Consider the following 27,005-nt stretch of genomic DNA (forward strand, 5'->3'; position numbering starts at 1 on the left):
ACAGGTAGCATACAGTAAAGACAGTCAAATAGCGAATAGAGAGGGCTATCGCAATATCTGTGGTAGATTTCGTACAAGTGGGTCTGACTATTGACAGGTCTGTTTCAATTGGAGTTAGTTTCAATTGGAGTTAACCGTATAACTATAATAGTATTATAATTGCTCTCTTGGATTTCTAAGCGGTAGCTTTCATTGGGCAGAGCAAGTGTTATGATCTTTTATTATTCTGTTTTGTTTTTCGAAAAAGAGTGCAAAAAGATAACATAAAAATATTTTGAGCTGCAAGGAATATTTTACAATAACTTCATGATAGAGATTAAAATTTTCAAGTTTTACTGTTTAGTTTGATAACATTTTTTGAGTGTAAAAATGATGGATAAAATGGTAATGTGAAATGATAGTTTAATAACATGAGGATGTTATAGTCGAGACTCGGAATACGATACCCAGTGTAAGAATAATGCTGTAATAAAATTTGATAAACTGATGGAAAGTGGCTTACTATAGAAAGTTTTGTTCTGTTGGTGAAGAAGGAACTGATTTATTTGTTATCCGGGTGATAACTTGTGAAGATTGTGTTAATTACCCAAGAATAGGAATACCTCTTATTTTTGTGGATATTAAAGTACATTTCCTGATTTTGGATATATTAAATATATTGGTAAGTTTTAAATATACAAAAAATGTATCAATATGTTATTTCAAGTATTGCTTGCTTTTTATAGATTATAATTAATTAAATTAATAATGAATGATTTTTAATGAAAATATAAAAAATAAAAATATGTAAAAGAAATATATAAATAAGTTTATTGAATAAATAAATATTAATTAATTTATCTTTGAAATAAAAAAGGAAAGGATTAGGTAAAATAGGTCTTAAGAAAAAATAAACATTTCAATGAAGTAGGTAGGAATTGATTATTTTTATGAAAATAGGTGACAATTTAAGTCAATTCTGGTGACATAATGTTTACGGTCTTTCTAATTTAGAAGTCTACCAACTTTAATTCATTTATTACGGATACATATATCCTCTGACTCCTTTACGACTGAAAGTAAATTAAACTGAAATTGAAATGAAATTGTCTCCGAAGGTGGCAAAGCTATCGGCTACTCTGTAATTTTCTATACATAACAAATAGACACCAAACTTTTTTGGAGTCGTGCATGTATTTTAAGTATGGGATATCTTAATAAGATTTTATTTTAATTTAAGGACAGTGCGATGACTCCGCAAAATCATTCAAATCTGCGAAAGAGGTTACGTTGCATGATTATACCTTTTGTAACATTTTGTGTATTTTCAAGACCTCCTGTAAGAATTCATAAAAAATACCAATTAATATCGACCTAGTAAGAGTACTCCTTACAAGGTTATTCTTTTTTCGATTGTTCCGGTCTTGAGTAGTTTTCAAGGGGGGAATGGTTAGTGCATCATTATCGGCTATCATTCATAAAAAGTAAAATTAGATAATATTGATATTTTTACTGAAGTGGATATTACTACATTAACTTTAAATAGGTATTAACATAGTGTTCGTCGATTTTTCTCTGCATGGGAACTTCATAATTGTTTAAACAACCTGAACTCGTCGGGGGCATTCTTTAAAATATGTAATGAGCATTTCTTTTGATATTTTTATAAAGTTCATAATTTCACTGAGGCCTAAGCTATCATTTCATTCATGGTAAATTACATGATAAACATCGGAACTATTTTCTCATTTTGCTATTTTCTATATAAAGTTACCCTGTTTGTTTGTTAATGGAAAAATAATATGTCATTGGACTCCATGTGCACGCTTTGAGAGTACTTCCTTTTATTGCCGATTTTTATTATCGTTAAACTCTATCAATTTCGACAACTATGTAATCTTTTGTATCAAGGACAGTTTATCGTAATGTGATTGGCGTTTTTGTCAAGAAGATAGCTTTTAGCAGTGAAATTGCTCTCTATATTTTAACAATGGAGGACCGTGAAAGGACCCATAACAGTACCGGGTACAGTATGACATTGCAGATCCAAAATTGCTGTATCAGTACGAGGAATCCATTGGAATTCAGTCTATTTTCCAATCGTATTTTATTTTTTGACAATAACCACAAGTGGTTTGACTATATTGGCCGCTTTATATGCATTTTTCAAGAGTTGTACAAACTGAAAATTGTAAAATTGCATTGCAATGCTTATTTAACAGGTTTGGAATGAATCGGCAATCACGATTTGAAAATACAACAAAAAATAGATTTTGTGGAAAATAAATATCAGTGTTCAGGAAAATTTATCAGATTACTCTTGTATTTATCAGAAAGTTGTAATTGAAAACATTAAATTTTGGACAGTTTATGACCAAAATGACATATAAGAACTGGAAATATTTCCTGCTGTGGCAATCATTTGGGTTGGGAGGTCTTGAACACTCCCTGTTAACATAATAAACATATTTGTTTATAACTATTATCAAACCATTGTGGGTGTCTGGACTCATTTTTTTATGAAACTTAATAGGATTATTCTATTAATTGTCAGATTTGATGGGGGTAGTCTTGATGTTTAAATTGATAATTGGTCTAAAAACTTGACTTACTGATAATTTGAGACAGTTTTTTATTCAATGATTTTTTTCATTTTGATCCCTTTTTTTGTTAAAATTTGGCATGTTGGTGGTTTCTTCATTTGTCAAACTTGAGACTCGTTTTTGACGAGACAAATATTCCTTACACATTATTACATAAATCATGTTTTCTTAAAGCTTATTTGCATTTTGTTTGTTGTGTTACAACATTGTCATAAAAGAAAGATATAAATCACTTAAACTACGAAAAGAAGAATTCAAATTTTGATGCTGAAAAGCTTGATTTTTTAATGAACTACTTGAATAACATGTACGTCATTAAATTTTTATACACTTTTTGAATGCAGAAATATTATGGTATAGTAGAAAACGGTAGATAATTTATGATGGTCCTATCAGTATCTAATAAGAATGCCTCTTTAGACAAATGTGTCACATCTGCCAAGACTACTTATTTTGTATGTTTAGTAAATTATAAGAACCAAAATTGTTTTGTTTTTTTCCAATTAAAAAAATATTTCCAAGTATTGAATATATTGATGAGTTTTTAATGTGTGTATTTAGTTCAGGGTGAAAATCGGCCACTATTCATTTTGAAACGCTATTCTAGGAGTCAGGGCTGTACCAGTAGTCCCCTCCCCTCCCTCCCCCACCCCTGCTCAATTAATTGTTCACCAGTTCGTTTTGCTTCTTTTTGATTTATTATGCCCCCTTTTGAAAAAAGTGGGGTATATTGTTTTGCACATGTCGGTCGGTCGGTCGGTCTGTCTGTCTGTCGGTCGGTCGGAATACCAAATGGTTTCCGATCAATAACTTGAGAACGCTTTGACCGAGGGACCTCATACTTGGTATGTGTATTGGTCATCACCAGCAGATGAACCCTATTGATTTTGAGGTCAGTGGGTCAAAGGTCAAGGTCAGTGTGACCTTTACATGAAAAACGGTTTCCGATCAATAACTTGAGAACGCTTTGACCCAGGAACCTCATACTTGGTAGGTGTATTGGTCATGACCAGCAGATGAACCCTATTGATTTTGAGGTCAGTGGGTCAAAGGTCAAGGTCAGTGTGACCTTAACATGAAAAACGGTTTCCGATCAATAACTTGAGAACGCTTTGACCCAGGGACCTCATACTAGGTAGGCTTATTGGTCATGACCAGCAGATGAACCCTATTGATTTTGAGGTCAGTGGGTCAAAGGTCAAGGTCAGTGTGACTGTAAGCTGAAAAAAGGTTTTCTGATTGTCCATATTTTATTTAAGTGTCCAAATCCTACTAACAATTTGGCTCCCAAGGGGGCATAAATGTTTCACTAACATCTCTTGTTTTTTTTCACTTTTGCAAATCATTTTACTCACCTCCGTCTGTTCATATCTCTAACTATGCGCTAAATAAAAAACAATCATGCAAAGAAGTTGACATATAAAGATTCTTTATAAGAAGGATGGACTCTATAAAATGCAAATACCCGAGCACTTGTTATGGAATAAGGTTGAATAAAGGGGTTAGATCTGTAGATACCTGGTCAATGGACGCTTGAAAGTTTTGATTAATTGTTGGTTAGAAAAACATCAAAACTTGTCAAAATGATATATTGCTTTTCTGTATATTTTCACCATCTTATTAAATAGTGCTAAAGATGTTATGAAAAGGGTTTTTGATTTGGTATTTGATAAAATCTTGTAAAGTCACACATGCAAAGTTGAAAAATGATATTTATAATCTGTGACATAACTTTGCTGACAGTGTAAGAAAAGGAAAACATATGCATATATTTGAACTCCTTAAGTTAAGCAAAACTCATGAGCAATAACTTAAAGGCCTGTATAAAAGTGATACAAAGCTTAAAAAGCAGATTGCACGCTTAAATTGTTTCAAAACTTAACCGAATATTTTACAAGGGCATAATTTTATGAAAATCTTGTTTCGTTACAAATCAAGCCAAATGTGCCTCAGCAGCTGTTTTTTTTCTTTTAACAATTATTTACCTAATTTTCAGGTGGCCAGCATTTACCATGTCTCCTCAGTTATGAATAGATATGACTTTTCGCATTGGCGATGAGTTGTTTACAGATTTATTTAGATAGTTTAAATACAGGTTTATTTAATTATCTCTCAATGGGATAAATACCCGTTGTACATTGACCCGCCATGGTATTGTGAGTGAGACGCCACAAAAATGTCGACTTTTGTACGACATTCTCCACTGTAGTGACTTTGGCTCCGAACTGGCTTAAATCCTCCAAATCTAAATGTCCAATTATAGACAAAGACGAGCCTTGAGTTATCAGACACGAATATTAAGTATAAGGGGATGCATGTTATCTTATGATTTTAAAAATAAACCTAATGACCCACTAGAGTCAACAAAAAAACGTTTTTTTGTTTTGACAAATATAGTGATTGGAAATAATTAAAGTATGTGAGAAACAATAGTAATGAAATATTTATTTTTGATATCTAACTTATGGTTTTAAAGCTGCACTGTCACAGATTGAACGTTTTGACAACTTTTTTATTTTTTATCTTGGAACGAGCCATTTTTTGCGAAACCAGTCATATAAGACTGCTGACAAAAAATTAGAACACATATTTTTCCAAATATAAGTTCCAAAATTGATGTTTTATGTATTTTTCTTAAACCGTTAGTAACGGTTAAACATTAAACATTAATTTTCGAACAGAAATATGAAAATCTGCCATCTGATCTTTTGTCAGCAGTCTTTTATCATTGTTTTGCAGATATTTATGCAAACATTTGCTCTTTCTAAGACAAAAAATAAAAAAAGTTGTAAAAATGGTATATCTGTGAGAGTGCAGCTTTAAAACTATATAATCTTAACTGTTAAGCAAGGTGGTAATTTTGTTTTTTTAAAAAAATGCAAAATCTTACATTTATGTTGTTAGATATGAACCCTGCACCTTCCTCTTCATCAATTTTTCCATTTTGTACCCATTTTATGCCCATACCACCGTCTCCCCCTCTTCCCATTTTTTTTATATAGTTTTTAATAATGAATGTAAGAATGTGCAGCATCCATGGGCTATAACTTTATATGGTACAGCATTAAACGCCATAATTTGATACTCAGAACTATATAATTATGCAACAGATATTAAATATCCGATGAAATTGTATGCACATTGTTGTAAAATATTCAATTATGATGGTTTTATCACCAATATCTTAAACCAAACAAAAATGAAACATGCAGTTGGGGTTATCGTCTTTTCAGAATTGAAGGACTTTTGCACAATTTAACAGGAGTTTTATGTTTTTCCATTCATAAAACACATTTAAAATCACTTGCGTTACTTACGACATTAAGATCCATATCAGCCATATCCTTAACAGTTGGTTGATAAATCTTGCTAAGTTGTTAGTCTAATAAATTAAAATTAATGTGTTCTGAATTGTTCTGATATGCTCTCAGTTTTGTGGAGATTTGAAATTTCTGAATGGAAAGAGACATTAAGAAAAAAATCCATTAATGAATGTTAGCATTATATGATCTACCAAATAATACGGAAAGCCACTGACTTTAATCACCATTTTTGAAGAAATGGAATAAAGAAATGAGTTGTGACAGCTTGCCATTTTATAATTTGCTTTTGTGTGGCTGATTTAAAGTTTTCCTGTCTATTCAGTCTTTATTTACAGATAGTTCTCATCATTTTTAACTTAAATTTAAAGTAGATAAATAGGTGCCTCCTCTAATATCAAGAATGTGACCCCTCTAATGTCAAGAATGTGCCCTTTGAAAATTCCTCCGCTAATGGCAAGAACATTCCTCCTCTTATGTCAAGAACATTCCTCCTCTTATGTCAGGAATATTCCCCGTTAATGTCAACAAAAAGCCCCCACTTAAATCAAGACAATACCTGTACATCCACTCTAATATATATCTAATAATATGCCCCTCAAATGTCAATATTATGCCCCCTCTTACACAAAGAATTTGCCCCCTCTAACAGCAATAAAAATGCATGTCTAATGTCAAGATCAAACTTAACATCAAGATTACATCCACGTCTAAAGTAAGGAATATGTCCCATCCAATGTCAGAATTATTCTCTATTAAACATGAGGAATTTGTCCCCTCAAATGTCTGGAAGTTAAATATTTTTCCATTCTTTAACCCCAAGGATACAATTTCACTTAAACATCAAGAGTATGTTCCATCTTTTATCCAAGAATATGCCCTTCTAATGTCAAAAACATGCCCCCTCTAATGTGGTGTTCAGGCCCTCTAAAATGTCCAGAATATGCCCCCTCTAATGTGAAGAATTCTTTCCCTCTAAGGTCCAGAATATGCCCCCTCTAATGGGAAGAATTCCCTCCCTCTGAGGTCCAGAATATGCCCCCTCTACTGTTAAGGATTCCCTCCCTCTATGGTCCAGAATATGCCCCCTCTACTGTTAAGAATTCCCTCCCCTATAAGGTCCAGAATATGCCCCCTCTAATGTTAAGAATTCCCTCCCTCTAAGGTCCAGAATATGCCCCCTCTAATGTGAAGAATTCCCTCCCCTATAAGGTCCAGAATATGCCCCCTCTACTGTTAAGAATTCCCTCCCTCTAAGGTCCAGAATATGCCCCCTCTAATGTGAAGAATTCCCTCCCCTATAAGGTCCAGAATATGCCCCCTCTACTGTTAAGAATTCCCTCCCTCTAAGGTCCAGAATATGCCCATTCTAATGTAAAGAATTCCCTCCCCTATAAGGTCCAGAATATGCCCCCTCTAATGTCTAATGCTAAATGTCAAATCCTGATGCCACCACTGTGCGTACAGTGCTCAGTATGTGACTTTGTGATGCTGTCATTGTTAAAAAAATTTAAAAAAAATATTACAAAGTAAGGAATTGAGGTTTGTCATCTTAGGATGGGGATCTTGAAAATAAACATTTTTTTTATAAGATTGCTTAAAATGATGAAAGAATAATATACCTGGAACTAAGTCAACACTTGATTGTATTTAAATCATTTTTCGTCCATGATCAATCATAATTTTTAGCAAAATCTGTGCTCACTTCTGATCAACTGAGTTTAAAACCAAATATCAAATATTTAACATTGGGCTTGAATAAACTTTAAAATCCATTATATCGCTTGTCAAGTAGTGCAAGAGTGTCTTCATTGTTGGTTTTTCATCGGTGAGTGCTTGTTTAAGAGTAACATCATAATGATTTTATATATTAATGTTCCAGTATGGATCACAGAACGATGCTGTAAAAATATTATTGTGAACATGCTTACATTTTGTACATGCGAACGACATAGACGGATGAAATATCAGGACAAAAACTGATTAAAAGTTATGTAAAAGGCTTCTGAAGAAGACTATATTTTGGGATCATTCTTTTTTATTAAGTGGGTTCAATTTAGCAGTTTGTGCATGCATTCACCGGCTAGTGATGAGACATTTGTGCCAACAGGCACAAGTTATTTTTCTTTTTTTGCTAAACAATTAAATTACGAAATGCTTTATGGATTAGTAAAGCAAAAAATAGCAATAACTTATACCTAGGCTCAAGCCATGGAAATGGAAGTTTCAATGGTGCTGTGTTCAAATGAATGTCTATTTTTCATACTTAGAAGCAACAAGAAAAAATGTCCTGGATTCTTACCATTGGCTACAATATTGTTCGCAGCAGCATTACGACTTAATAACCTTTGTCCATTACTTGACAACAATTTGAGATGTTCACATGTAAACTTGGTATGCATGTTACCAAACACAGAAAATTTGTGGCAAAAACCACCACTGTCTGGCTAAATTGCATGGAGTTATATCCCTTGGCCATTACCCCTTTGCCATTAGAGTACATGTATGTGTTGGTATCATTTTGTGATGCTCTTGTTTGCATTGATGTATTGGAATAAAATAACATGCATACTGTGCATACCACATACCGTTTGCTATTATAAATGAAAGGAAGTAGCAAATGTTTGACACATTAGAAAGAGGAAATATCTTGTAACTTAAAGGCATTAAAATGATGCCCTAAGACAATCCATTACTTTGAAATAGTTTCAAAGTAAAAAAAAAAGCTAATAAAATGGACGGTTAGTAATATGGATGACAAATATGACTTGTTTCATCCTTTTGTAAGAATTTACATTAGTCAGTGATTGTGTTTGTTTCTATAATGTGCTTTGTGTTGGAAAATTAAATTAATTTACTTAGTGAAAAATGTGGGTAAAAGTTCACATGTTACAAATGAGTAATGTTACTGATACAAAGTAAAATTGATAGCTGGCTTAGTTTTCATTCAATCTAAGTCTGTATGTCACCATTATTATTAAGAATGTCTGCCGAGGTGTCAAATGCTTTTGTAGATCATGTAAAAACAAAGATTTGATATAATTGGTAAGGCCGACTCCATAATTGAAAATAAAACTTTTGGTATGTACGATTTATTATACGATTAGGTATTTATCAAAATCAGGTATGGGAAATTGCTTAATGGTGTAAATTTTAGATTAAGATTGAAAGAATAAGCAAATGTTTTCTTTGTTTTATGTGGTGGGTCATTATTTATTAGTAAAACAATTGGACTATAATGTCCTTTGCCATTATTTGTCTTAATCCCTATGATTAAGCCACAGCCTGTTGATGTTTAATTAATATTTGCATGTTAAATTTATATGAAACAATTTGTTTAGTGGAGAAACAAATGACAGATCAGAGGGGGGTCCAGGAACTGTGTTAGAGGGGCGCATTGTAAATATGCCCCAACCCAGTTAAGTTTTAAACAGTGCATTTTGGTGTAATTTATGCATAATTATTCTACTATTTTGACTTTGGACATTTTAAGGGGAGGCGCATTGCACCCCTGTAGAATAACCAGTTACATTCATTTTGCCACTAGAACATTGAGAAGGGAGGGTCAAACCAAGAGCTTGCTGCCATGATATTGTCCATTTAAGACTAAAATTAGCAATAAATCTTGGGTAAACCTAATATCAAGTATAGATCATACAAATGTTGGTTCTGGCATGCCAAGGTCTATCCCAAGTTATGCCCCCTTTAACACCAAATCCTGGATCAGCCATTGTTTACAACTAAAAGCAACACTAACACACTGCCTTCAATAAGTACTTGTCAGTTTTATTTACAGAGCATTTACTTTCAGGTTGACGTTGGTCCACCATGTTGGACGAGCTGTTACGGCATGTGCGCTGTGTCGCGTGCGGCTACATCATCACAGCTACCACCCTTTCACTTGCTTTCGCAGGTAAGAAATTATCAGAAAAAGGATAGAAAGTTTTCACTTGCATTAATTTAGCCTAATTTTAGAGGGAAAGAAATTCCTCCAGCTGATGGAGAAGTTTAATTAAGAGCAGATTTGTGCACATGCAGCAGTATCTGAGCCATGTCCACCATACCTGTTCTGGGCTATTAACACTTCCATTATTTAGCTATTGATAACTGAACACAAGTTGTAAAAATAAATTAGCAGAGATAGCAGTCAACAGTTTCAGTGACTGTACAGAAGGTGACTTCAACAAATTGCAGGCTATTGTTTTATATTTTCATTCTCTGAAGTATTATATTAAAATTGTTGTCAGTTGAGGCCAATCAGGGCTTCAGAGTATTTATTTCCACACACAGAAATTAAAACATTTTACTAGAGTTTGATTTCTAACACTTTTGTAACAATATGAAGTGACAACTCGGGGTCAGATAACACTATATGCTTGTTCCGAAAGGAAGAGTGAAAATGGTATAGATGACTTTCAAAGCATTATCTGAAGTCAGAGCAATATATATATTGGCTAGAGTCCGTAACATCCTAAAGATATGCAGGCTGAGAATCGTATATCTATACAATTTTCTTTTCACCGTTTAAGGAGAGCAATCATAGGAACCACCATATAAAGTCGCTCAGAGTCAAACAATTATACAATTAAAATCTGTAAATATGATCACTCTGATAATTATCTGTATTAACTCGCTCAATGTTACAGCTAGTTATTATCTAGACCATAATATGTAACGTTGACTTATATATTGAAATTTATTTTAAAAAGGACAATTTTTCTGACCTGCTTTTTCAAACCATTCCGCGTTTTTTCATGATTCTGCTTTATCATTCTTAATGGATATTTAGCATGCTCGGAAATAAAAACAGCAGAAATACCATGAACTTGTAATAAAAATGTATGTGTGTATAAGAGATTGGATATAAAAGTATCTGACAAGAAAATTGTTTTGTTGAAAGCATTCTTCTCGTTTGGATGTCTGTTTACATTATGTTTAGTTCTTTGATTTACAGATTCAAGTTTAACATACTGCTACTTTGTTTTAATTTTCTAAGAAGTTTTCAGAGGTGTTTTTATGGACTCTTTATCTTAAAATATTTACAGGACACTGTTTTTTAATGGTGTGAAATGTATTTACATGAACCATGTGTTTTTTTAACTATTTTTAAATTTATTTCATGTAATTGTTAAAATTGATTGATGGACAAAAATCTGTAAAAATGCTTAAGATTGTAGCCTGAAATTTTGTGCAATGAAGTCTTGTCCAAGCATTGAAATTATCAATGTACCAACACAGTATGGTTTGCATAGCTGTGTCCCTTGGCCAATCGAGGAGCAGAATGTCATCAGTAGTATGATGCTCCTGATTAAAAATGCAAGTGTTTCCACATTTCTTTACTTTTCAAATAGGACATGTAGCCAACAGGCTTTTATATGAAGTCAATAAAATTTGTTTTCTAGCCACTAATTCACAAAGAAACCTGAGGAGAAAAGAGTACACAAAGTCCTCTTTCCTTTAAAGAATGATATATCTGATAATTATAATTTCTGTGACAATTGTGTAAGCTAGAATGGTTTCCTTACTTTCATGTGTCTTTAACACATATTTTCTGGCAAAATATCATATTCTTTGGCTCCGACAACTAGGAAGTCCAGTTTTACATATTACCATGATGTAGGCGCTACTTGCATTCATGAGACATGGCATTCATTGAATTGTTCATTCTTTGATGTTCTATTTTAGTAATTATGATATATTCTGTTTCTTTTGCAGCAGTACTTTATATAAAACTCAGATAAGTTGCCCACATGTTATTCTTTTGGCTAGTTGACTGGTTAAAAGGATTTGATTGGTTAGTAGTTCTTATTAGATTAATATTGACCAATCAATAAACATTTTGGGTAACATTAACCAAACCAAAAACTGAACTGGTTTTATACATTTGGCTGCACATGTTAAAATTATTCTAATCATCATTTTGATATTGTATATGATAGTGTGAAACAAGGTTTTTTAAAGCTCAGAAAACTAAGTATGTTGCAAGAATTAAAAAAAATGTTGTCAGAATTTCTGCAAGATCATTGAGGGATAATATCAAAATATATAATATATATGTTATATCAAAATATATAATAAATATGTTTATATTCAATATCAATATATTAACATTCTGTGCATGAGTATTTTTCTGGTATTATAAGATTTATAACTGAACTTCAAATTAAGGAATGCTTGGAAATATTTTTATGTAGATTAATGGTTTAGATAAAATAGATGTTTCTTTAATGGACAGTCTATTTTTATGAGTAGATTCATTAACTGATACTTTGGTGAATTATTTTGAGCTGAATATAATTAATTCTGGCACTTAAAGGGATAGATAGTTACACCCTACCATCGGATTAAAAAGTGGTATAGCCGTATGAAGGTCTAGTTACCTCCCACTATAGAGGTCACTGGTCTGATCTCCACCAGAGGCACACTTTCCTAGCCTTCTCAGAAAGGACACCAGTACTTATTTGTATCAAATCCAGGAACCAAACTTGAGAGTAATTCTCTATAAAGCTTATAGTTGTTTTCACCATAAGCTAATAAATAGTATAAACTAACCTTATGGTGGTTTGAGTGTTGTGTGGTCTACACTGACATAATGATTTTATCAGTGTTTGATTAATGTACTTGAACCATGCAGCTAATAACTGTTCCTAATGATTCATTAAGAAAATACATTTTTCTTCAATGTCAGCCAGGAAAATAAGTAATATACCTAGTGGGTTGAGATTATTTTTGTTTTTGTTGTTATGTTTTTGCGCCATTAAATCCATTATTCATTGGAAAAAAAGCATCTGCCTTCCGACACTGTCAGTCATAAATTTACTGATAAGCCCAATTATGAAAGTTTCAAATCAGGTGTTAATTCAGGTTTGGTTGTTAATTGTTTTTCTTATCTGTAATTTGCAGATCTTTTATCCTAGAAATCAGGCAGCTTTTGGAATGTTCGTTGGTAGATAATATTGTAATGATGCTTTAGGCCATTACAAGTGATAGTCGAAAAAGATTCTTAAAATTCCCATGAAATTTTACCCATCTTATTCTTTTAACTCAGAACATTTAAAGAGATTTTCATAGCCGTTAAAATTTCAGTGTGAACATCAGTTTCTTTTAATGCTTTAACAGAAGGTATTCATGGTTTTTCATCGTTTTTCTCTCAAAATTACCAACAGACAATATTGACTTACTTCTGTGAAATCGTATATTCTTTTCTTTTCTTTTTTTCCCTACATTTCCCTCAGTTATACAATTTCAATTAAAAGGAATAAATGTGTTCTCTTCTAATAAAATTCCACACAAAACAAGATAAAAATAATGTAAAAAGAAAGGTGTAAACCTCTAAAATGAGTTGAATATAAATTTGCAACTGTCAAGAGCCATTAGTTTTTGCATTTTTCAATTTCTACCTGTTGGCAATTAACAGGGGCAATTTTCGTTAATTTACCTTCCTATGCTGAGTTGATGTATCCATCAGGTCTATAATGTGCCATCATTTTAGGGGTGGAGGTTTTGTTCTTGACACTTATGGTGAAGCTCAACGAAATAATAGGACAGAAAATGTCAGTTAACCAATGTTATGTCATTATATTTCTTATTTGATTTATGTTATGTGGCTTTCAACATGCAAAAAAGATTTGAGTGAAAGGAATTGCAGATCTTCTGTACAGCGCATGCACCAAAGCTATAACTTCTAATTTCTTCAGAAGTACCCTCCTCTATAATGAACACTATTTCGTCATTTGATTGTTTTACTGTGAACATTCCATGAAGAAATTGTAATTATAAGTAATAGGCTGACATTTATTACCATTATCATTATTTATAATTTATATATACTTGTAAGTTTGTAAAAAGGTTAAAGGATGGTGATATTCTTAATTTTGTTGTATTAATGTCGTTGTCCTTATTATCATTTAACTAATAAGTTGGACATGATACCACCAATACCATATGTAGCAAGGCCCTGGTAACTCAGGTTTTAATAATTGTTGGGTCTTGCCCCTTGCTGACTGCATAAAAAAAACAGACCAGGATTGCTGTCTATCTGTGCTGCTCTTGTTTAAAGGATATAATTATCCTTTAGGTGTTTTTGTAGCCAAATCGCCCATGGTACACAACAAAGTATAGCGCAGTAGTATATCGGGGGTATCCAATGATGGGTCTGTGACTGCTCTTGTTATAATAGAAAATCTTCTCTTTCAGAGTCTGGATGCTCAAGACAAGCGTCTGATGCGGGATTTCCTGATACTCGTATGGCCGCGTGTTTCGGTCGCTGGCAGGGGCATGTCAAATTTTCCACAGAGTTATGTGCCGCTGGCTGGGATGTGTGTAGCTGGGATGTGGACAGTTCGGTACTTGGGAAGGTATCATGGAATGTGGCACTCTCCGTGGATGGCTGTTTTGCGTATAATGCGGCGCAAGACGGGGGCAGATGTCGTGAATGTCAGTCGGAGCTAGACCAGGTATAATGAAAGAAAGTTCATACCATTAGATTAAAATTTGTATTACCTTTTAGATTCCTCAAAAATTCAACTTAAGAACAACTCCCTGTAGACTGCGACATATTTGTAGTTAGTCTGTTTTTCAAGGTAATGAAAGTTGGACAATTTTCATATTTTTGGTGTTGACAACAAGATGCTATCATAGCCATTGTGACCTTGTCTTTGTAAAATGGCAACAGCCTGGGATTCCAAGTACTTAAACATCAAATAAAATTACTAATTCAAATGAAACTTCGTATGCATGGTACATATGACAATATGAATATGTTTTGGGAAACCTACGACATTAACAATTATTGTTGTTATATTGGTAATCCCTTGGGGTATGAACAAATGGGCAAGTGTGTGCTTCCACAAGTGATACATTTATTTTTCAAATTGGTTATTAATTAAATCAGATCTGTTGCAAAAGGCCATTTTTCATAAAATAAATTATTTCATTGGCTAATTTATTTTCTGCTTTGCTGCATCCAATCATATGAAGAATTAAATTGATACCGAAAATACATCTTAATAATTTGTCAACACCTTCTTTTTGATGATGAATGTTCGGGAGTGATTTTCTTGCACAAACATATCAGATGCAGGGAACTAATGAAATCATTACTCTGTGACAAAATAGCTTTCCCTGATGCAAATTAGACTTTGCACGCTTACAAAATTTGCGTTGAAAATTGGCGTGTATAGTAAATGTTTATAGAAAAATATGAGATAATAATCGTAGTAAGTAATAACTTATATTTTTCCCTATTTTATCAAAAGCTAAGATCGGTTCGTCATGTATTTTACGACAGTTAAATATATATGTTTAACGTTGAAAGATATGTATCTCTCTATGGTAGATTATATGATGGCTTATTAGGGAATAATAAGCAACTTGCTAGCAGTTATTTACATATTATTTCAATTAAATTGCCAAGATAGATCATGCGTCAGATATCAGCTTCGAGGTGATGATATTTGTTACAATTTGTGTTACAATGACAAGAGAGTGTTATTACGAACAGTTTTGCGGCAATTGCTTATTGTCAAATATGATGTAGCTTTAATGTATATTTGTATTTCATTATTTATAAAAATACACATCATATAATTTACTGATACATTTTCCTTTCTAAATATGAAAGAAAGCACTTCATCTTAATGAATTTTAAATTGGTAGACCTGCTTATTTTCCTATCATCAAAGAAGTTTGTTACTTTAACATCCCACTTTTTGATTGTGTTTTCTCTAGTGATGTTGTGACAGGCAGTTCCCTCTGATTTTGTTTTTTTGATTCTTAACAATAGCAAAATGACCAGACAAAACTTTCACCAGTTTTACACTTTCTTTGGTTAAAATACAGGTGTTTACTTAACTTCCAAATACATCTGCATGAAATCATTTGTAAATTCTATTTGATTCAAAATATGCAAGATATAGAATATTGAATTACAGTTTCGTTGACAAGGCCGTCAAAACTACTTAAATGTATCTCAAATGTGATCAAACCTCTACTTTGACAGTGCAGTTTTGTTTGTAAGAAATTTCAAGTGATGTACCTTTGTTATTTAGCCACCTGTCGGACAGCACTTTTGACAAATGTGGACCACCGTTTGATTCCACTTTTGGCTTATTATAGAAAATAATTTAATAAACACAACCAAAGTTTAAGCTATTTTTCTGTTGAGGGATATTTGACTGATTATAAACAAGGCTGTTTAGCCTGTACTGATTCTGTAAATAATGATTGATTACATTTAGCACATAATTGAAAATTTAAAAGAAGCAGTTTTCAATTAATCGGTATGAATTGACATAACTCTACGAACATAGAACTGCGGGGGAGAACAAAAATGAATGGAAAATTGAAATACAATAAATTGTACATAAAATAAAAATATCAAAAGCTCAATATTTGCTATTTCAAAAATGAAGGCGGATCAAATTGTTTCTAAATAAATGCTCTATAATAAGGTTGTAAAACGATCTCTACCTTTGATTTTTCTATTTTCAATGACATTATGTAATATATTTTTATTGATGAAGAAAGAAATATTGAGTTATTTTCTGTATTTAGAGTTTGTGTGTGGTAAACATGTATAATCGTCATGAGTTACCAGACCTTTGGATCGTTTGTTTTTCTGAAAGGCTATAAATAAACGTATGGTTGTCAGCCTGATGCTGTATGAATATTTTTTGAGCTTGTTTGTTTTCAAAGAAAAAAGTGGAGATATAATAAAGATTATCTTCTATAATATGTCTTGGTGTCAGCAGTCGGTCATTGTCACTGTCATTCAGAAATGTCTGCGTTAGCAACTACCTGGAATAATTGAAAATATTTCTATAAAAGTTAGTTCAGAATGATGATGTGGTCACATTGGCAATACTCAATATATCATAGCCGACTTTGGTTACATCTCTTTCTTCCCACAGATTTAACTTAAGATGACAAAAAATATATAACTTTATACCCAATGTAAAACTCCTTAAATGTGATGTTTATTAACCCTTTTGCACATAGGCAAGTGTTAAGGGCAGGGTTATATAATTTAACATTGCTTGTATCATTGGTAATGCTTTTATTACTAAAAAAAATATGTCCTGAAAAATACAGTCCCATTTGAAAATTTGAAAGTTTATTAATTAGTTTTGTAAATTGTAAAAATGTATTTCGTTAACTCAATGATAAGTAAGCCTTGTTAGAAGTCAGTCAGTAATAAAACTCTGAGCCATGGAATTTGTTTCATTAGTTTGTAATTATGAGGCATGATAATGGCTGCTCACTGATGGTTAATTAGGGGTGGAATTTATTATTAATGGTGATTTTTATGCTGATCCTTTCATAGGGAGTAATCCCAGAACCAGTCCATTGCATTCTCTGATTATTAAACATAAATTACAATCAGATGGAATAAGTATGTTTTAATGGTTGTTGATTCCATGGCTCAACATATACATCAACAAAGCAACTATTTTCTCTTTAGTGAAAACAAAAAGTGTGAAATAAAACACTTATAGCCTTAATGTAGCTGTTTATAATACAATCGAAAGTGTGTTTTTGCACCCAAACCTACTCCCATCCCCATAGACTGGTACCAAATGGTAATTTATATTTGATCTCTGTATTATTTGATCTTGTTATACAATTTACTATAAATATAGACAACACACCCTTCAATTATGAATTGCCTTTGTTTCGGAATGTTTTCGATAGTTTGTATTAAAAGTTCTATTATTCTATTACAACAACAGCTGGCTTGTAAGAAAATGATGGTTAAATCAAAGTCAACTTTGCCCTTTTTCACACCGTATATCTTCAATTTTCTCTTCGGTGGGTGTTGCAAATTATAACATGAATGGGGTGCGAAAAAATTCATATGATCGCCAATACTGCCAAAGATCTGAAAAGTTATGTCTGGTAATCAATTTGATTGATATTACTAAATCAATTAGCCAATTTGGCAGCCACTGTTGACAGAAACCTGTAGTAAACAGTTAACCATTGTTGTGTGAGGGATAAATTGGAAATATGCACTGTTTGACTTCTGTTTTCACATTAAAAGGTACGTTACATAGCGGTGCAATGTCTTTGGGTATACGTGGACAGAATAGAAATTGCTTTTCAATTTGATGTGAAAAGTGAAATTAAAGATGATCTAAGTAATTTATATTGCATTAAGTACGATCTTTGTTAGCTGTGGTACAATTTGGAGAAGTATCCAAAAGTTTATCGTTTTTTACAAGTGTTCTTAAATTGCGACATAAGGTTTGAGTTATATTAAACACATAAAAGAAAGAAATCTTAGCCTTGTAAAATAGTTTGTCCTATCAATTTTGCATTGTATTGACACAAAATATATTCATTGTCAAATAAGGAGTCGTCTTTGCTGTAAGGATCATCATTGTTGTCTTGCAAATTTTTAATGTTGGCCTGAATGTTATAGGTATGAACATGAAACTTGGTACACATGTGATATGTTCACAATGTGCAGGATTATTGCAAGACTGTTGTAACCCAATATAGAAGTATAATGAGTTAAAACAGGTTTACACTAAGCCCTCAAATTCCTTATGCATATGTATTACAAGTAACACTACTCTAATTTATTTTGACGCATGCCCATAGGCCAGCAATGAATGAGAGTTATAATTAACCTTTCTTGATCTTATTATTTAATGTCAATGATTGACCTTGACATTATGACTTTGTTCATTCTTCTGCTATTTCAAGCCAATCTTGTCAGGATAAGCTGGGGCTTTCTTCATTAGTCCATCAGTCAGTGGTTGTGTTTCAGCAGGGGATGTATTTATGAGAGCTGGTGCATGGACTTTTAAAATGACCTTGACCTTGTTAACAATATTTCTTCATTTAAGGACAAACTTGCCCTCGCTAGTCCATCCGTCAGGGGTTGTGTATAAGTGAGGGATGTATTTATGAGAGCTGGTGCATGTACTATTAAAATGACCTTGACCTTGTTAATTCTTAACTTATAATAATTCTTCATTTAAGGACGACCTTGCTGGGATGGGTAGAGGCTGTCCTCACCAGCACATCAGCCAGGGCTCATGTATTAGTGGGGGGCGTATTGATGCAAGTTGCTGTGTGGACTCCCACATCAGCATCAACACAGCATGTCAGCAGCAGCCCTGGATAGACGGGGTCATGTGCTGCAAACAGTCAGGTAGGTGAAGGCCAATGATTAAAGCTTTTAAAAATTGTATTAATACTACTAGTTTTAAGCTTGATGGTGACAAAGTAAAATCATTCACTTGCGACATTTCGATATGTCCTTTTTAGACGCCATGACAGTGCGCCTGGTGGGGCTTGATCCAAAGATCTCTTTGATGAGAAAAAGACACATGTTACCATAAGACAATTTTTGTAATTTTATAAGCATGTTCCATCTCTTTACATAATATTGTCTAGTTACTGACACTGTCTGTCAAAGGTCATATAATGTCCATCCATTATTCAATTCAAGGTCAGAGGATGACTGTTGCTCTTTTGTGGTTTCTTTATGGTATTGAGCCTATCTGACTTTTATGGTTATGAGGTAGTTTCTATCAATATGAGAAATTACATTAATTGATTTTAAAATAGGCTTTGTTGTAGTGTCTAGACCAAGAGTTCAAGTGACTCCTGAACAGGGCGATTACTAAGGGAAATGACAAACGACATAAAACTGTAATCTGTAGAATTGATGGAATTTATTTTGTCTATTTTATTACAAAAAATAACAACCAAAAGCCATATTTTTTAGCCAATGATAGTGGTAAAACCAAAAAACTAGGTAGAGATTTTCCTCAAATGAAAGTTTAAAGATTTTTATTGCTGAAAGACATTGTTTTTAAAAAGATAAATAGAAACTGACACCATGGATCTTGAGAATGTCCATTTTGCCCTGATGTGAGTTTTTGGCAAATAGATGTTGTTTGTTAAAGCTGTTTAAAAACTGACACAACTGTAGGACTTTCCATTTGTTTTCAGGAAAAATGTTTCTTGTCACTATAGCTCTCATGGTGGTCAAGTGTTTTGCTGGTGTAATTAATGTTATGTAATTAAACATAAAAAGCAGTTACAGTTTAACACATATTTGAATGTGCATTCTCGGAAGACAGACCAAGATAAATCAGTAATTGTGTAAAGGATAGCACTTAAATTCCCTAAATGCAAATTTTGACAGCTCAAAGCAGATCTTCAGCTTAAAAAAATGTCACACCAGATGGACCCATTGTCTTATCAGAATAAATCTGACAAATTCTAGTCAGTCAATTTCTCAGAAAGCACTTAGGGCCCCGCTGGCCAACAACTTTTTTTCTCGGCAATTGAATAACCACTGCCTCATTTATTATAAGCCTCTTTTTAGCCTTTCACATGGATAATTAGGTATAAGCTGTATGCAGGGACTAAAGCAAAGGGGAAGACTTTTGTCCACCAAAGGGCTGTTATTAAGAAGAAAAGTTATCTGTATAACACCAATGAAGTTTTATTACAAAGCATGTTTCATTATATTGAAAGCAGTATTGCTAGTTGCAGTTGCTGAGTTTAGGATACGGACACATAAAACTGTTGGTAGTCCATATGCTATTTATGAGACTTTATGGTGTTAAAAAAGAGTAAATAAAAAAGAAAGATATCCTTTAACCTTGCAGCAAAGCGGCCCCACATCATTGTGCCACCCCCGGGAAGACTAGAGGTCAATGTGGGTCGTATATTCATGCTCACGTGTCAGGCCGAAGGGGTCCCATCTCCCAGAGTGCAGTGGTACAAGGATGGCGCCAAACTACCCAATGAACGCCATTCACGCGTGTCCACTCTACTCTCTGGTAGGTTTTCTTAGGACATACAAATTATAGAAGTTATTTGTTATTTGAATGTGGCCAATAAGATTTTAAGAAATATGATTACCAAAAAATTAATTGTTGTAAAAGTGATATCATAATGCCCAGAAATAAGGATTCAGGAGGTATTGTCAGCTACTGTCTGTGAGGGTTATAACGTGCAGTAAGGTCAGAATGATTTTAACTACTGGGATTCTGGGTCAGTTTGAATGCAGTGGGTAGATCATATGGCTGGGTCAAGGGTTCAATTCCCAGATAGGCTGTATCTCGTTCAAGAATTTGCTCATTGGTTTAAGTATCCACTAAATCTCATAAAATTTCAAGAACTTGACTATTGAATTATTGATCTTTATTTATTTTTATTTTAGGAGACTTACTGGTGACTCTGTCCAAACATTCAGACTCTGGTCAATACACATGTGAGGTGATCAACGAGGAAGGAATTGACATCGCGCACACACAGGTCTTCGTTAAAGGTAAATATTTCTAACATGTACAATTCTGAAAAAAATTTGTTTACTAAAGATAACTTCAAAATTAGGCATATTCTTTTCATGATAAAATATAACAAAATCTTTTTTTCATATATATATTCTGTTGTTGCGCTCAACACTTTAGCACGACCATTATTTCTACATTTTATATGGTCATTTAAAGAATTCTATAACTGTACTTGTTGCTTCAGATCATGATTCTGGTTGCCGTGACGACACCACAGATGGACTTCTTATGCACAGAGACATACACGCCTGTCAAGGTACAAAAACAGCAACAGGACACATTTCACTACTGTCATTATCATGGCTAATTTTTATTGTCACCGTAATTGCTTACCCGTATTGTTTTCTCACGCCATGATTATTATTTGCTGTTATAATGACTCAATTATTTTTTCATGCATTACTTTTGGTATAGATGTCTATTTGTTATTGTTGAAGTCTCAAGTTATGGAATACTTTTGACAAAACTGCCCATTTGACATTATAATTCCTAAGCTACATTTACTTATTATTTTAAATTCCCTGAGTTGATAGTTGAATTTACCTTTTTTTATTGTTGCTTTTTCCAGGACAGTGGAAGGGTCACGTTAAAGAAGGGGAGTCACTCTGTAAGCGTGGCTGGCGGGTGTGTAACCACCATGACAAAGAGAGGCTTAAAGACTTAAGCTGGCTTGATATACTCGACATGGACGGTTGTTTCGCATATAATGTGGCAAACACAAAGAATGGGAAGTGTAAAAGGTGAGAACAGGATTAATGCAGAGTTATCTTTCTTAAATTAGGAAAAAGGATTCAAAAAAATTGATGGAAAATTGTGATCGCAAAATTCCTTTTAGGGGAACATTTAAGATACTTATTTATATAGGTTTCAAATTCATCTCTAGGATTAAGATTTGTCACTTTTTTTCTGAGCTGATGATTTCAGCATTACAAAATTGATTATCTACAAGTAAATTAATATCCTTAAAACCACATAACTTATGTAAGTAAAACTTATTGTACTTTCAGATGTCGTGCAGGTGAAGGTCGTTTGGCAGGGGTGGGGAGGGAATGTGGGCGTGTGCGTTACTCACGCCCCTCGTGTCTCTCCCAGGGCCGCATAGACGTATATCGAGGTCGAGATGTGAAAAATTCTGATGACAGCTGTTCGTATGCCGAGGGTCACACTACCGGCGTGCTGTGTTGTAAGAGGGACAAAAATTATAGACATGCAAAAAAGAAAGACAGATCGAAAAACGGTGAGTTGCTAGGGTATTAATACATAGTATTTATGAAGTAAAATGTTGAAAATTATTTCACATCAATAAAAAGAAGATAAATTTTGTTTCAGTGTCATATCATATTTATTTTTTTTATAAAATATGTAAAAATATCACTTTATTTCACTGATAAATGCCTGTTAACCAATGTAATGCATAAACGGAATTAAATATATTTCTGCCACTAAAAGCATAACAACCTTCAATGAGCTGAGACATTTTAGAGGAAAATGAGCATAGAAATCAAGGGATGAAAGAAAAAATGTAGCAGTAAATGTAGATTCTCATCGCTAATGTTTGTGCATAAATATTAAACTTTCAATACTATAACAAAAATATTCATAAAGCTTATATTTTCAGAGATAACTACTTATGAGAGACCCCACTGTTCACTTGGTTGTGAGAACGGGGGACAATGTGTTGGCTACAATGTCTGCATGTGTCCCGTTGGCTACAAGGGAGCCATGTGTCAGAATGGTAGGGCCTTAATTTACATTGATTTTTTTTATATTTCGTGTCTTAAATTATTCTTTGAAAATAAATTAAAATTCAAAATATTGCTCATACTTCCTTAAACCTTTATACAGTCGAACCCTGTTGGCTTGAACTCCAACAGACCGGAAAATTTGAGCCAAGCAGGAACGTTTACCTTTAATATAAAAAAGATGGGTCCTTTACATCTAATTCGAGCCAACAAGGAATTCGAGCCAAGCGAGTTCCAGCCAACGGGTTTTAACTGTATTTGAAGTAATTGGTGACAATATAAATAAAATATTTGATCTCAAGCTGATTAATTAAAATCCTAAACCTTACTGCAATATCTAGGCATAAGCTCAATATCTTTCCCGATGATTTTCAGCTGTATGTCCCAGTGGTTGTGGGCGCCGGGCAAGGTGTGTCCGTCCAGGTGTATGTGAGTGTATACAGCCATACAGTGGTAAAAACTGCTCGGAGAAGCCCATCGAGACACGGTGTAAGCTTCAGTGTCTAAATGGGGGACAATGTAGGCGGGGCGCATGTAAATGTCCGCCACACTATTCTGGCTCAAGATGTCAGACTTGTAAGTATGCAGTTAAAACATACATGACGTTTTTAGTAGATCACTGAATCTTGTCGAGGCATTTTAGGAACAAGTATTTGGACTTATTATTGGGAAATCACTCAAATATTTGAATTGGGAATGAACAATCCAGGAGTAGCATGTTAAAATTGGGAATTCTGCAATATTTTAAAGAACTTTTGCCATTGTAAACAGGTCAGAATATGTGAGATACCTTGAAATGGCCTTATGGCATTATAGGAGGTAAACCCTCATATTGCATCGTACTTTGACTTCAGTGGGTAACATTGCCGGGTTGCAGTGAAAATTGTTGCCCACAAAAGTTTACTATATATTGTAGAGGGAATTCGGTATAATAAACCAATTTGTTAATTGAATATTTCCAGTAATTGGAATTATTTGTATTTATATAATATAAATTGTAAATATGTATTTGCATTTTCAGTTACTCCCACATGGAAGCACCACACATTGTTATCAAAACAGAATCGAACGGAAAGATGAATGCCAATTCTACGCCTAACATAATTGTGTCCCGATGTAATCTCTACTCATAAAACTAGCATTCTATGTAAATTTAGCATTTTATCCATGTAATTAATCTTTTATGTTATTGTTGTGTTTAAGCTGTACATGTTCATGGCTGTAGTGTTACATGTACCATATAATGATGCGCAACAGTTGACAAAATTTAACTGTTTACGAGGATTGGCTGACAGAATTTTATCGGAATTTTAACAGGATTTTAGCTGTTTTAGTTGCTTTTTTCTCTAATGCTTGTCTGGAAAAATAACACCAAGCTACAGTTGTGATTACTTGTTCAAACATAGTGAATTTCACAGACAATATGGTAGGGAGCCTCTGTAGCACCTTGGAACTATTTCCTTTTTACTCCAATGAAAGTAGTTGCCTACTATTAATGGAATGCTTGTTACTGAATTAGAAAGAACTTTTGCATTCGCTAACACTCTAGCTAATGTTTTTCTGTCCATTTTTAAATAAAAGTTATTGACTTTGATCGTTTTATGTCTTATTCGATGCATTAAATACTCTTGTTATGTAAGTTCCCAGGTTATGGAGATTATCTTGTTGTGTATATATTGTTATGTGTTCGTACTTTGTTGTAAATAATTTGCTTTGATGGTTTGTATATATTGTAAATAGAAATTATTTATAGAGCTGTAAATTTGAGACATTTGATGTATAATAGTTATTGCAAATTGTTATATGTGTATGGCATTTATTGAGTATTGGGTACATTTATACATGTTATACAGTGGTATTTTAATTTTTGCATATTCTTTATTTCATGATATTTGAATATTCAGTACATGTATACTATTCAAAATGGTGACTTTACGTGACAATTTGTCATCTTGTTTGGAGCTATAATAAACATAGTACATTTTACTGAATTTCTAAAGTTAAAAAAATCCTAAACCTTTGATCAAGATATTGTCTGACAGATAAAAATAAAACAAATTAGCTCATCTTTTTTTGAAAAATGTGCAAAAACTTGGCCATAACTTAAAAAATGTTGAAGACGTTAAAATGAAACTTGGTACGAGCCTTGCCATAGACAATTAGCACATTTACAGCAAGGCCAACAACTCTTGTCTGTAATAATTGTTGAGTTATGTCCCTTGTTAGACTTAAAATACAAGAACAAACAAGCTTTGGGGTTTGTTCTGCGGCACTCTTGTTCGCACATATTATGTAACCATGCAGAAAACACACAACACTGTATTTGTTTCATATCATCATGATTATGATGTTTGTATTTTGTCCTGTATGCAAGAAATGCTAACTACCTCAAAATACACAGGGCTTTGGTTTACGATTAATAGATGCATGCCATTGTGGTTGTTTGAAAGTTTCTAGCTCTTTTTTTAGTTATATATAAAAAAATAATCATGGCCATCTATTGATTTGGTGTGATTTTTATATATAGTTCATCCGATACATTGATACGGAACAAAGAATTTTTAATGTCAATAAGAATCTATGAATTAAAAGTGTAAAGATAAAGAATATGCAGCTTTGTTGACATCAACTCTGTCTCTGGTACCATTTCATACAATTATAATTTTTTTATAAGAAAAAATATAATTCATAGTTTCATGCATACACGTTTATCAAACTGAAGTTTTTATCCTACTTTAATAATTATGTACACATTATTTCATTGAATTCATTTAGTGTTTAAGATCTACTGCAACTGCATGTTGGTGGCATATTTTTTGCATAACAAACATGCATCCTCATTCAGATAGTGAAATACCAAATTGTCTTTTTTTTGTTCATCTAATTTGTATTATATGTCAGTCAGTTCAAATGTTTTTGTATATTCTCGTTGATCCATTTTTCAAACTTCATGACAGCATAGAATTTTACAAGTAAATTTTTTTTATGCTTACATTAGCTTTGGCGCGCCAGTAAAATGTCTTCTACATGTTAATGAATTGCCATTAACTCTGATGCTATTTTTAGCTCGTCTTTTTTTTCAAAGAAAAAAATATAGATTGATTGTGATAGCTTTGGTGTCATTGTTTGTGGCATAATGCAGAAGCTTTATCATTGGCCATAACTCAAAAAAGTTCAGAATGAAACTTGGTACAAGTGTTGCTAGAGGCAATACACACAAGTATAGTAAGACCTATAGCTGTGGCATTTAATGTTATCAAGCTATGCCGCTATTTTGAATGAAAAAATCTGAGTGTTGCTATTCGTTCCACAGCGATCTTGTTTTAAAAGCTGTATCCATATTCATGATTTTGACTTCTTTGTTTTATGTACTTGCAATAGATTTGTGCTTTTGTTTCGTTATGTTGAATTGAAATGTTACTTTAATAAATTGTTTACCTATAATAACTTACAGTTTTATGTTAATCATCTTCTTTATCTTTGAACCATAGTGGTTTACTACATGATTAACAAATGTATTCCTCATACATGTTGACTGGTTATTAAGTATTGAAGTTGAGTAGTTGGTTATGTATAAGTTGTATATGATCACATGCACTTACAAGTTATGAAATCCTTGTTTGTTATGTATTTTTTTAAAGTGAATAAATATTTCAATACATTGTCGTTGTTGTAATGAATGCAGTGGTTCTTATCTTCTTCATTGAAGTAGCATGCTTTTAGTATGTAACAACCCTCCCCCTTGGGTACCATATACTTTTTCTACCCGAATCCTCCTAACAAATAATACTATTTTGAGAGTATGCATAAATTGTGTTTCTGAGTGCCACCCTATCATTTCATTAGTATCCCCACACCGTAAAGCTATGGTTTGAACACATTAATCCAAGATGTTTACAAATACATGGATGTAAGAAAGAGTTCATATAGCTGATACTTGTCAAACCTGAAAAATAGCCAGGAACTGTTCGAGTGTGAGGGATTCATGCCCAAAGCAGGGTAAAGGGTTTTAGACTCTCACAATTGTTACTGTTTTTTATG

The 27,005-nt window shown here is 33.1% G+C and overlaps 1 protein-coding gene across 1 annotated transcript; it reads left to right on the forward strand.

The window, feature by feature from the left end:
• On the forward strand, nucleotides 1–26,626 carry LOC128212540 (uncharacterized). Its single transcript, XM_052918028.1, has 12 exons — nucleotides 1–661; nucleotides 9,714–9,815; nucleotides 14,099–14,358; nucleotides 18,890–19,061; nucleotides 20,533–20,706; nucleotides 21,090–21,197; nucleotides 21,407–21,478; nucleotides 21,791–21,962; nucleotides 22,230–22,459; nucleotides 22,841–22,957; nucleotides 23,340–23,540; nucleotides 23,986–26,626. Exons 2-12 carry the CDS (start codon nucleotides 9,731–9,733, stop codon nucleotides 24,042–24,044), a joined length of 1,650 nt encoding a protein of 549 aa, XP_052773988.1. The 5' UTR covers nucleotides 1–661; nucleotides 9,714–9,730; the 3' UTR covers nucleotides 24,045–26,626.
• Nucleotides 26,627–27,005: the final 379 nt, after the last annotated feature.

This window comes from Mya arenaria, chromosome 12, assembly GCF_026914265.1.
Source record: "Mya arenaria isolate MELC-2E11 chromosome 12, ASM2691426v1".
Classification (NCBI taxonomy): domain Eukaryota; kingdom Metazoa; phylum Mollusca; class Bivalvia; order Myida; family Myidae; genus Mya; species Mya arenaria.

Excerpts from the sequence above, each read along its gene's own strand:
- LOC128212540 (XM_052918028.1), top strand. The coding sequence starts at position 9,731 with ATGTTGGACGAGCTGTTACGGCATGTGCGCTGTGTCGCGTGCGGCTAC. Across the intron at positions 21,198-21,406 it reads CACACAGGTCTTCGTTAAAG|ATCATGATTCTGGTTGCCGT; the intron begins GTAAATATTTCT and ends TTGTTGCTTCAG. Across the intron at positions 21,479-21,790 it reads AGACATACACGCCTGTCAAG|GACAGTGGAAGGGTCACGTT; the intron begins GTACAAAAACAG and ends TGCTTTTTCCAG.